The sequence below is a fragment of the Periplaneta americana genome, chromosome 2, assembly GCF_040183065.1.
Source record: "Periplaneta americana isolate PAMFEO1 chromosome 2, P.americana_PAMFEO1_priV1, whole genome shotgun sequence".
NCBI classification, from domain to species: Eukaryota; Metazoa; Arthropoda; class Insecta; order Blattodea; family Blattidae; genus Periplaneta; species Periplaneta americana.
In genome coordinates, this window is record NC_091118.1 from 146711699 (window position 1) to 146723616 (window position 11918).

Sequence of the window (11918 nt, forward strand, 5' to 3'; positions counted from 1 at the left end):
ATCCATCAAGACATCGAAATTATAATTTTCAATTACAACACTTTCTCACGACTGGGTATATGCTGGATTACCAAAAGATGAACTTTTATAGCAAAGTTAACTTAAAAACTTAACTGACTTACTGATACACAGAAAATGAATGTAATATCTGACATTAAATTTCAGTGGTTTTTTTCCCCCCAGAAATAATGGAAATACACTGATTAAAACACCATTTTAGTAAAAAACACGTTATTGTTGTGATAGGAAAGGTTATTCTACAATAAATACATTTGCAATTTCATTTCCTGTATTCATAAGTTATTATTTGGTTGAGAAGCTTTTGTCATCTAGTCTGCTGTCAAAAAATCTGAAAGTTAGAATTTATAAAACAGTTATATTACCGGTTGTTTGACAATAAGGTTCTCAGGAAAATATTTGGGGATAAGAGGGATAAAGTTAAAGAAGAATGGAGAAAGTTACACAATGCAGAACTCACGCATTGTATTCTTCACCTGACATAATTAGAAACATTAAATCCAGACGTTTGAGATGGGCAGGGCATGTAGCACGTACGGGCGAATTCAGAAATGCATATAGAGTGTTAGTTGGGAGACCGGAGGGAAAAAGACCTTTGAAAAGGCTGAGACGTAGATGGGAGGATAATATTAAAATGGATTTGAGGGAGGTGGGATGTGATGATAGACTGGATTAATCTTGCATAGGATAGGGACTGATGGTGAGCTTATGTGAGGGCGGCAATGAACCTGTGGGTTCCTTAAAAGCCATTTGTAAGTAAAGTATTCATAAGTTCTTATTTATGGTCAACGTTAAATAACTGAGAGAAACCAGAAACAATAATGAACTTAAAATCCATCTCTAAGGAACTCCATGTTTAAATATTCCTAGTTATGAGTAACAAACTGACTATTTCATACATTATTTCTACGTTTTGTTTGATAAGCAAGATGTGAATCACTCTCAGGTCTCATTTTTAATATTAGAAAACTGTGATCAACACAGTCAAATCCTTTAGTCTAATCAAAAAATATTCCTCCAGACATACAATTTCGAATTTAAAGAATTCAATACTTCATCCATCAACCTAAAAACTGCATTTTCTATTGACTTTCGTTTTCTAAATCCAGACTGATTTAAAACTAATACCGTCATTTCCAATAACTATGGTCCAAAACGCATTATGTACTACTTAGTCCCCCACAGTGTGCTTCCATCTACCATTACATGTGGCAACGATATGGATGATTACCAAAATTTGTGTTGATCACACTGATACTCCCTGGTAAAAAAAAAGTTTTTTATTTACCGGTGTATTCACATTCAAAGTAATATTGTTGGGGAACCAGCTGCGATGCAGTACTAACCAAATTCATGTAAGTGTACACATGTTTAGAACGTGTTTTTAATAAATGTATTAATATATCATTACTGGTTTGTTAGTAAATTACAGTTTACAAACGTGAGGTAATTTGGATATAATTATAGGTTAATTGATAACTAATCTAGTTTTCGTTCCAGATCATGCCACGTACATAAATTATGGATTGGTGAAAAACAAATAAATTTATCTTAAGTGTTTTCTGTCCCTGATTTTAATGGGAGATATTTTGAGTTCACAGAATAAGTCCTATCAAGAACTTAAATATTGGCTGAAATTATTTCATCTTGTTACGTCTAATTAAAATTTTTAAATGCCTACCTAACCTCTGCATTCTGTTCTAAGATACACACACTAACATATGGTTGGGATAATTTGATTTTATAATGACTTTAAAATATGTTTAACTTCAATAATAAACATATCCAAATTTTCCCATCCATGGGGTAAACTGAGTATAGTTATAGTTATGATAAGAGGCCAAAATAACTGAAAATGCAAAAGAATCATTCTAGAAGGTCATAGTGCCAACATATAAAAAAATTGACTGGAAAATTTTATCATGGTAACTGGCTGTGAGTCTCTAAACTTAAAAATGGCTATTTTTATACCCAAATTACCCCAAACCAGTGGCGGCCGGTGAGACATTCTGGTGGTGGTGCCAAAAATGAAAAAAGATTGTACGCAAATTACCCTAGTGAAATTGATAATCGCAGTTCACGTTTATATTATGTTAAATAAAACATTAATTAAACCAGCTATTTTACCAGGTGTACAGTTAATGCATTTAGTAACAGTTACAATAACATTTCCGAAACTAATAACCAAATTTACAGATACAGATAATGCAAAACTTTCACAGTATTGTTAGTCAAATACAAATAACTTCTATAACTAGTAAAATTACTGGCAAAAACACACGAGAGAAACAGTGATATAGATAATAAACAAACACGTTTGCACTTTATTTAACAGGCCGATGAATCCAAGACAGCAGCCTGAATAACACATGTTCATGTCCTGCACAGATCTCATGTATTGTTAACAGAAGCCTCAATATTATAGCAACAGTGTAGCGATATTTAGTTACTGCAAAATAAAACAAATATTACACAACATTAACAAACAGTTTTAAATAATATTAAAAAATATTTATCTTTCTAAAAAGAACCATGACTATCTCTGCATTTAATATAGTTAAATGGATAATACTTTACACATTCAAATCCAAGTTATGTGCTTTAGTTTTGAAATGAAAACATTACATTAACATTTGGCATGGAACTTGTGTTTTCGTGCAAGTGTGCGGTTGATAGTTCCTGCCTAACGTCTCCAACAACCCTGCCATCTAGCGAAAATTCTGGATTACTGTGCTCTAGAGGGGCGGAATATTAACTACTGAGTCAAATCGAATTCGGCTCAGTGTCTGCCATAAGAAACGTATATAAACTAGAATCAGTAGCCTTTTATACAGTGTTATATGGACGTAAGCAGTGCCACACTGAAGTGGCTCCAACGTTCGGAGAAACGCTGCAAGAGTGCATCCCAATCTGTGCGTGCGCTCGTTCAGATGAAATACAAATAAAATGTGTAGAAATAAACTATTACAACTGCTTTTTAGGATATTATTTTTTGTTTCTTTCATTGGCGGTGCCATGGCACACTGGCATTACCCCAAAAGCCGCCCCTGCCCCAAACCCACCCTACACACAACTCAAAACCCCAACTTGTTTTCACAATTAACTTTCGTCATATTCAAAATTAACTTATAATGTTCACTGCAGGTGAATGTACTCATATTCGGAGCTATAACTTTACACTGCTGTGTCAGCGTCTGGACTCTACCAAGCTCAGTTAAACACGACTGTCTTTATTTGCTATTAATTGATGACTTGCGAAGTGTAAATACTTAAATCTATTAAAGTGACGCTATGTACATTTATGTACACAGATTAAACAAACAACAAAAATGCAAGCATTAATTTCCATATGTTTGTTTGCTGTCTGAATTTCCTTTATGTTACATGAAAACACATGGAAGAAGAAAAATAATTAAATTCAAGTATCTTTACCTTCACGAAAACATCAGGCCAAGTTTTTCTTTCATGGAAACCCCGAAGGAGCAAGTTTGCTGCCAGAACAGGAACCAGAGGATTTCCTTTACTTTTGAAGTTATGTGATGTATCTCGTCGAAGTAAACTGCATAAAGCATGCATTACACAGTCCCCCGCAAACAGAGATGGACGAAGTTTTGCAAGATACATTAAACCAAGATAGAGAACAGAATCTGGTTTCCACCTCTGACTTCTCAAAGTTCTGATTGCACCACACAAGAGGCCAATCTGAAACAAAAATGTTATCCATAATTTCCAAAATTCTCGCAAACTTACTTGACACATTCATCCTTCTCCCACATTAAAGAATAAATTTCAACAAAGTTGAGGAGAACATGATTTAACATTTTCAAATAATATTAGGAGAATCTTTGTTCATAAAATGCTCAATTTCCTTGTTCACATATTCAGAAATAATTTTGGATGAAAGAGAGTATTTCTTCAAAACAGCAGTGGAACCTTCCTTATATTAAAAAGCATAAATAATTTTCTCCCTCCTGGATTGTGAAATGTATTTGTCAAGAAGTACACTAGTGTTACACCTGGGGTTAATTATAGACTTCTTTAACCATGCATTGCTTACATCTTTATCAACAAAACATAAGCATGAAGAGCTTCAATCATATTCAGATTTTGACACACAGTTGCCACATAAACCTGAACATATGTCAAAACATTAATATACAGATGTGTTATAAAAACAATTATGTCATAAATAGCGTTTTCTTACCTAGCACAGACACCTCATAGCGAAAAATAAACGTTTTGAGACAAAAGAATGACTGGATGTGGTGAAGTCTTCTTCAGATTTGAAAAAAAAAATAAAGATTTTAACTTTGAAATCTGCTTCTTTATATTACCCAAAGCTTCCCGAAATCTTCTGAAAGCCAACACAGTTGGATCAAATATTCTAATTTTGTCTTACATAATTATCATATTTCATTTATATGTTTTTCACACTTAAATATTTTTTTTCTGAAGTCCCGAAAAAATTCCTATAACTTACCGTCATGTTAATTTATTTCAGTTATACTTTTTCACACTTATACGATCGCATTTTAAACTCCGAGAGGAACAAAATTTCATTTATACGTTCTAATTAAATTTTGCTCGAAATTAGGCTTGCCATGAAAATGTAAGAATGCAAAAATACCATATTTATGCCACTGAATATAATACAAACACCATTTTTAATCCCGAAATCCAGAAAAAAAAAAACTGGCGAATATAATAAGCACCTGTGCTAAAAACACTCTAGATTAAAATGATATTAAGACAGGTTATAAAGACACTCCCATATCTCTAGCTATACATCACATTCATCCTCATTTGCAGTATCTGTACTAGAACTTAGGTCAAAAGGTCTGGATTGGTGTCAGAACACTGATTGACAATGACTAACACATTGCTACTCTTTCGTCAGTAATTATTGGTAAATTCTTTTGGTGTAATTAAAGACGCGCAATTGTTGAGAATTGCATTCATAAAATTTCACAATAAAAGAAGAAATGTTAAGTTATGATGCATTACTTACCTCCCTATCACCTTCATCAAGGTTACAAGCTTCAAGTACTGCTGGTACAAGTTCTGCTGGTTCACATTCTATTGCCACCATTTCCCATGCTTCCGCACCTCCACTACTGCCACTTCCACCAGCACGTCCTAATGTTGAAGCTCCACTTGGCTTTGTTTTCTTTGGTGGAACAATGGGAGGCAAAGGTCCACCAACAGCTTCTCTCTTTCTGTCAGCACCTGAGTATGATAAAAATTATATTTGCTTATGTGCTACTATGTTACTAAACACATTTGTAGAAGTTTCCACAGCCTAATTCAAACTTCCTTCGCGAATATAAGATATCAATCCCACAGTGTGAGAATTCATGACTTTACTTCATACGAGATTTGTATTTCAAGGTGAAACTAAAGGTAGCTATATAATAAAAATCACATTCAGTTTGCACATTTTTTAAAACTGCTATTAGAATGTAAGTTAGTATGTCCTAAAATGACATATACGGGTATACAGTCTAGAAAGAACACAGTATAATTCTTTTCAATTTGCATATCAAATACAAAGTTAAAAGAACCACAGTCTGAAGTGTAATCTATAAGAATTTCCGGTAGCCTGAGAATTCACTTGATCAGAAAGATGAAACCATGCCTCATTACTTGTGAAATAAAGTAGTGAGTTAAGTTCACCTTCTGCAATCTTGTTAAAGAACCACTCAACACATTTCGCTGCATCAGTTGACAGTAACTTCTTGACACACAACACAGACAGAGTTTAAGGTTCAGTGAATGACAAACAAAGGAATAACAAGTTGATCTGAATCCAATCTGTTTCCTGACAGATTTTCTGAGGCTAGTTAAAATTCTCTGTCGAATGTTCAACACTACCTCTGGAGTCCTAAGAGATGGTTAAGATTTTTCTTTGCATTCACAATAGAACTTGCTTTCAGCCATTTTGAAAGTAATCCCTGATTATTACTCTTAGCTGGGATACCAACATTAGGATATGTCTTAGAAAACAATTCATGTGTTTTAAGGAGTTAGTCTATACAGTACATAGGCTTTCTCTACACAAACATTTTTCTGCACAAAGTATGGCATTCACTACTTTTTTAACTACTCACAGGAGCACCAACTGCTAACTGAATGTGATACAACACGGACTGAAATGATGTGGTAACTGCCACCAACTACAGACACTTCAGGCAGGAGATGTGCAAACAATGAACATCCACATCCATATGAGATAGACCAGGTTTACATGAAACAGCTTCTACATCTAAATCCATAATACAATAATATAACATTGTAACTAAACAGTATAGCTGTACCATGTACATGGTAATATGCCATTGTGCAACATTTCTAATGCAGATTCCACCCCCATGATGTCATAGTACCTATAATTTCCCGACATGGAAAGTTGGGAGGTCACATACAGGGTGGCACACGAAATGTCATACCATTTAATTATCACATAAAAATTTTAATATTGTAGTTTCGATGTTTCTAACTGCGCTAGTGGATGCCGAAATTCATGGAAAATCCGATAGGTAGCATCACAATTCTGATGTAACCATAGCTACGTGCACAAACATCAATTTGTGAAATGGCAGACAAAGGCGATTGACTGTTGAACACAAGGTGAAAGTTGTTCTGTGTTATGAATAAACAAAACGTTCGATTCTGGGAGAGGGAACCTCCTTGCATACTGCATGAAAAAGAAATGTTTGGGGCAAAACTTTCTGTATGGGCCGCAATTTCGAGCCACGGAATCATCGGTCCAATTTTCTTCGATGAAACTGTCAAAGAAGTTCGATACAAAACCATGCTGGAAAGCAGTTTTATCCCCCATCTCATGGCAAAAGGTCTCCCTATGCAAACTCAGTGGTTCATGCAGGATGGAGCCCGTCCACACACTGCAAACACCGTTCTGGATTATCGGCATGAGATGTCTGATCTTCGTGTGATGTCACATTGGTTTCCTGAACGACATGGGTGTGGCAAAATGTAGCCGCCTCATAGCCTGGACATTCATCCGTGCAATTTCTTTTTACGGGGATTCCAAAAAAGAGAAAGTCTACCAAAGGAGGCCAGAAAATGTGGTGAAGCTCAGAACCCTTCTAGTGGAGTGTGCCGTGCGCTATTTGAAGACTTCTGTCGAAAAGTGGTGACGAATGTAAGGGTTCGTTTGCAAGAGGTAGTGAGGCAAAACGGCGGTCATATGGAACATGTTTTGCATTAGAGATAAAATTCCAAATCCTAATTATTAATTCTATATCATTTTATAAAGCTTTAATACAAATCAATACGTGTTACGTGTAAAATAAATGGTATAACATTTCGTGTACCACCCTGTATGTGTGGATGTGTATCAGAAACAGATTATGTAATTCTTTGCCGAAATAATTTTTTTTATTTCGGCCCTGATACTTTATATGGAAAGAAATGTCGCATTTACTAATATTTTATGATTGCGTTAATTCACAGTACATCATAAATTTATTTACATGCTGATTCCTTGTTAGTAATGAATATGGTAGGCCTATGTTATCTTGTTCACTAATCAAGTCATGTGAGTGTGACACAACATATGACTTTAGTTAATGAATACCAGGTTGTTTCTAATGTTATCTTGGGCTTTGTCTATGATTATATGGCAGCTAACCTGTTCCATTGTCTGTTACAGATCATAGGAACTGTTTTATAACAGTGTAAAATTCATTAATTAAACGTCTTATTTGGCCTTCCATAAAATTATGACCCTCCATTCTTTTCTTTCTTTCATCTGATGCACCTTTAGGTGTTGAAAAATTCAAATGTCCCCTAGCTTGCACAGCAGTTTGTCTTATTTTATTATTTTTGTAACCAAACTCTTTGATACACCAAGAGTCATGCCAGCTGAATCAGTAATATTATGTAATTATAGTCCATCCTTTTTCTTCATATCTTTCAAATGTTGGGTAACATTATAAACGTTGTGGCAAAAGTACTGCGAACATATCAGTAAAATAGAAGAGGAATACTGTAGATCTAATGGAATGATGGAGGACTTGTAGGAGCCAGTCCCCCCCCCCCAATGAGCATCAAACCCTGCATGCAGTGTGGTAGTAAGTATATTGCATTACTGTCTACGTGGTACAGCTATAGTAGTAAAGTATGATACACTAAGGAAAATATCAGCTATAAAGATGGATTATAGACATAAACCATAAAGAATTGAAAGTGGGAAAAATTACGAATGCTAACTGGTAACTTTTCAGAAATCATGGGTACATCTGATATTGCAGTATAGAACATCGAAATTAAAGAGTTGAAATTGTCTAGATTAAAAATTGATGAGGAATGACTACCAAAATAAATTTTAATGGAGAAACCACAACATAGAAGAAAACCAGAAAGACCCATGAAGGACTAAAGGAAAGGAACTGATGAGGAAATGTGGGAGAAGAATGAGCTAGAAGTCTATGAATAGATGAAGTTGCAGTGCAGGTTAGGAAACAGGAAAAATAGAATAAATACGTATGATTTTCCAATTAGGTAATATGTTTTCTGTTTTGCAGAACGACCTGCTGACTCAGAGGAATTAAACAAAATCTCTGTATATATAGCACTAGATATTAAAAAGTTCACAATTCGGCAAATACTTTAGAAATGAGAGGAGGGAAAGGAGAAGAAAAAAAATTTTTGTAAGTTTAAGAATAAGGAACTATAATGTACTATACTTTATCTAAGAAACAAAATCAAATTTATTGTGAGAACTATAAGTTGCAAATAACTTGCCTAAACAATCAATAATACAGTAAGTTCACTTTAACTGGTTTACTATGTATAGGACTTGACAAGTACAGTTCAAATGAACATTAACATTGTAGTGCGAGGGTTTGTAATATCATTTAGGCACAAGAGGAGATGGAGGAATGTCGCACCACATTAAGCATTGCAAAATTTTAAAATCATACTTAAATTAATATCAATTGTGGTTGGTTGAAGGAGGTGGTAGTGGAAATAGTCGTTACTTGTTTGATCGGTAATTCAGAGAAGAAATATAATCAAATATTTAATACACTTTAGCATCTCTAACTAATACATATCTACAGAAATGGCAGAAACGTCCATTGTCAAAATTTCTTTGTGTTACGTACACAAAAGATCAAAAGAAACTTTTCGGAAATGCAAACTGAAGCTCTAAAAGCTATCACTTGCTCAGGTAATCTGTGAGAGAATGTTGAGAGATTTCATATAAGCTGAAAATACATAGACAAAAACAAATTTTATTTCATTTCTGTTTTATGACTGTTTATGACTAAACTACTTCAATTATGCAGACGATAAGATCCATCTCAGAATTCACTAGCGGTATAGTATTTCTTTACTATTATGTTACCATGTTAAGGTACAAATGTATTTATATCCTTAGATTCTAGTTGAGTCATACATATGGCATATGAAAAAAAAAGAGTGCCAACACCAATTCCACACGGTAAATTAGGGTGAAAAGTTGCTGTGATAGTGATGGCCGGCAGAGAGATGCACTATAAGCAAATTTACCGATATTTAAATGTAATTTCACAGAAAGAGACTCAATGGCACGAGGGTCTGACAGCTCAAATTGTAGGTCATCATCATTATCATCTGAGTCACCAAAGTAATGATGACTTGCTTGCAACTTGGTTGTGCAAAGTGTGCTAGTTCTCAGACATAATTAAATTTGTTTTTCTCTTAACTGTTTCAGCAAATCTTTCAGACGTTCCAACACTTTTCTCCAAAACCACCTTGTACAGTCTTAAAAAAAAAGTTCTGTCGCACAGATACTGTTCTCTTGTGAACCAAGTTGCTTGTCCTCTGATCATGCGCATTGCCTCCTTCCTGGGACTTAAAGTATCTGTGTAACAAAGCTTTTTCTTAAGACTGTACACATGCATGCTGAGCTGAGAAGGTAAAACACAGATACCAAAAAGGAAATGACTGCACAGCTATCAAACTGGTTAGACGTTCTAGCATGTTTCTTATTTATTTGAGCTACCGCAACTAGAACAGCTTACGACACTTGAAGTTTGCATTTCCGGACTTGTTTAACAAAAAGCAGTTTCCTTTGGTACCAGTATCTTCCATTAGGTACGTCCAGTAGTTTGGGAAACGAATTTTTACATATTTTACAAAGAAAGGTATTATAGAACAACTCATAGCATGTAATAATTATTACACACGATGCGAAATTAAAAGACTGAATGATATTTTCTGGTTTCATACACAACAAGTTACATTAACTAAAAGCATGCTAATCAAGACAATAAATCTAAAATTATAACTGGCACCATACAAACAATAAACATAAAATATATATGCAAAAACAATCCTGTAAGAGTAAGACCCCTACTTGAAAATGAGTGAGAGCCCCCTGCTTTACCATGCACCACTCCAGCGCGCTTTGCTTCACTCCCTTCTATTCTTGATTGCTTGGAACCCAAAGCAAAAAGATCTGCTGGATACTGCTGAGTTTTAGTTTTGGCACCACGTCCCTGTGATGTTTTTCCTCTTTCCATCTCTTTAGACGTCACCTAATTCTGACACATAATGAAGATTTTAGAATTATACACACATAAAACAATACCAACATAACTACGTTATGAACTAGACTATAACTTAAGTCGTAACATATTTTGATAAAATCCAAGATTCAGTCTCTGATCTTCCAGACGAATTGGAGATCGGTGACGCAACATGTGACGTCACGCACGATACTTGAAAATATACATAAATCGGGGGCTCACGCCTCCGACACACCACTACCCCCACTTTTCTTTCTTTCACCCTCTACCTACTTCATTCTACAAACTACTTCATTTTTAATAACTTCCACAGACATTAAATATAGCTATAAGTTCATTATTATATAACAGAAATGAATTCATTAGTTTGCTATTAACCAAATTATATTTAACCTCGCATATAAAAGTCAAGGTAGAGTATTCCACCGACCAGTGAACGAATATTGCACACTTTTATCATTAGGGCGGGTTGGGTGGGCTTACAGCTCTCCCAGTGATCACATCAATTTCTACTACTCAATACTATAAATCCAAGGTACTTTCAAGGTATTTTATTAAGTTCCTATAGTGGCTGGAACATAAGTAACCTTCACTTTATTCTCGTAACCTGACGCATCACGAAAGAACTGTGACTTCCGCGAATTATGTAAAGCCATCGGATTCTACACATATTATTTTATGTTACTAAATATCGTTAATATTAGTAAGACGTAATCTAACCAGTGGAACTAACCAAATGACAAATCAATGTAGTGTTAGTCTGCCAGTTTGGTTATATTGAATGTCAAGTAGATGGTACTATTTACAATTCTTTAGCCAAATCAGTGTAACAAACACTAAGTCAAGAGGGATTACTATAAAATAATAATATCATCTTTATATCACATACATCGTTTTCTAATTACCTCTACTATCTCAAAATATATTTCTTAACTTCTACTCATTACACTATTTCCACCTTCCGCTAATCACAAATTAGCGCACTCTGCCGGCACACTATTGTTTTCTTCTGAAAGTCTGTCTTGTGCAGGGTCGCCAATCAGCACGAATGGAATTACCCTATCTTTATAAAAATTTTACCCTAAATTACCCTAGATTAAAAAACTTATGTGTGTGTATATATATATATATATATATATATATATATAGTCTATGATTACTATGATGTATGTATTAGCACAGTCTACTATATACAGTCGCGAAGCTCAATATATAGTAAATACGCAACATTATATAGTTCCTCACCTCTAGGATCGCTAATATCGCCTCATTACTGGCAATGTAAAATAGTATCGTCACAGTCTATTGTTTCTATCAGCGTATTCCGAATCTCACCGGTCCGGTGGCATCAATGACGTCACTTTG

General features: G+C 34.7%; 1 protein-coding gene across 2 annotated transcripts in view; it reads right to left on the reverse strand.

Moving 5' to 3' along the window:
- IntS1 (integrator complex subunit 1) overlaps window positions 1-11569 on the reverse strand; it is an 87226-nt gene extending 75657 nt beyond the window's left edge. Inside the window, exons 1-4 of one of the 2 annotated variants that reach the window (XM_069818622.1) lie at window positions 11459-11569; window positions 10412-10568; window positions 5027-5244; window positions 3451-3720 (exon numbers count right to left, since the gene is read on the reverse strand). In XM_069818622.1, the coding sequence (XP_069674723.1) occupies window positions 3451-3720; window positions 5027-5244; window positions 10412-10547 (624 nt within the window). In that variant the 5' untranslated portion in view covers window positions 10548-10568; window positions 11459-11569. Of the gene's footprint in view, window positions 1-3450; window positions 3721-5026; window positions 5245-10381; window positions 10569-11458 lie in introns of both variants that reach the window. The other variant, XM_069818621.1, reaches the window with a different exon arrangement.
- Between the last annotated feature and the right edge of the window lie 349 nt (window positions 11570-11918).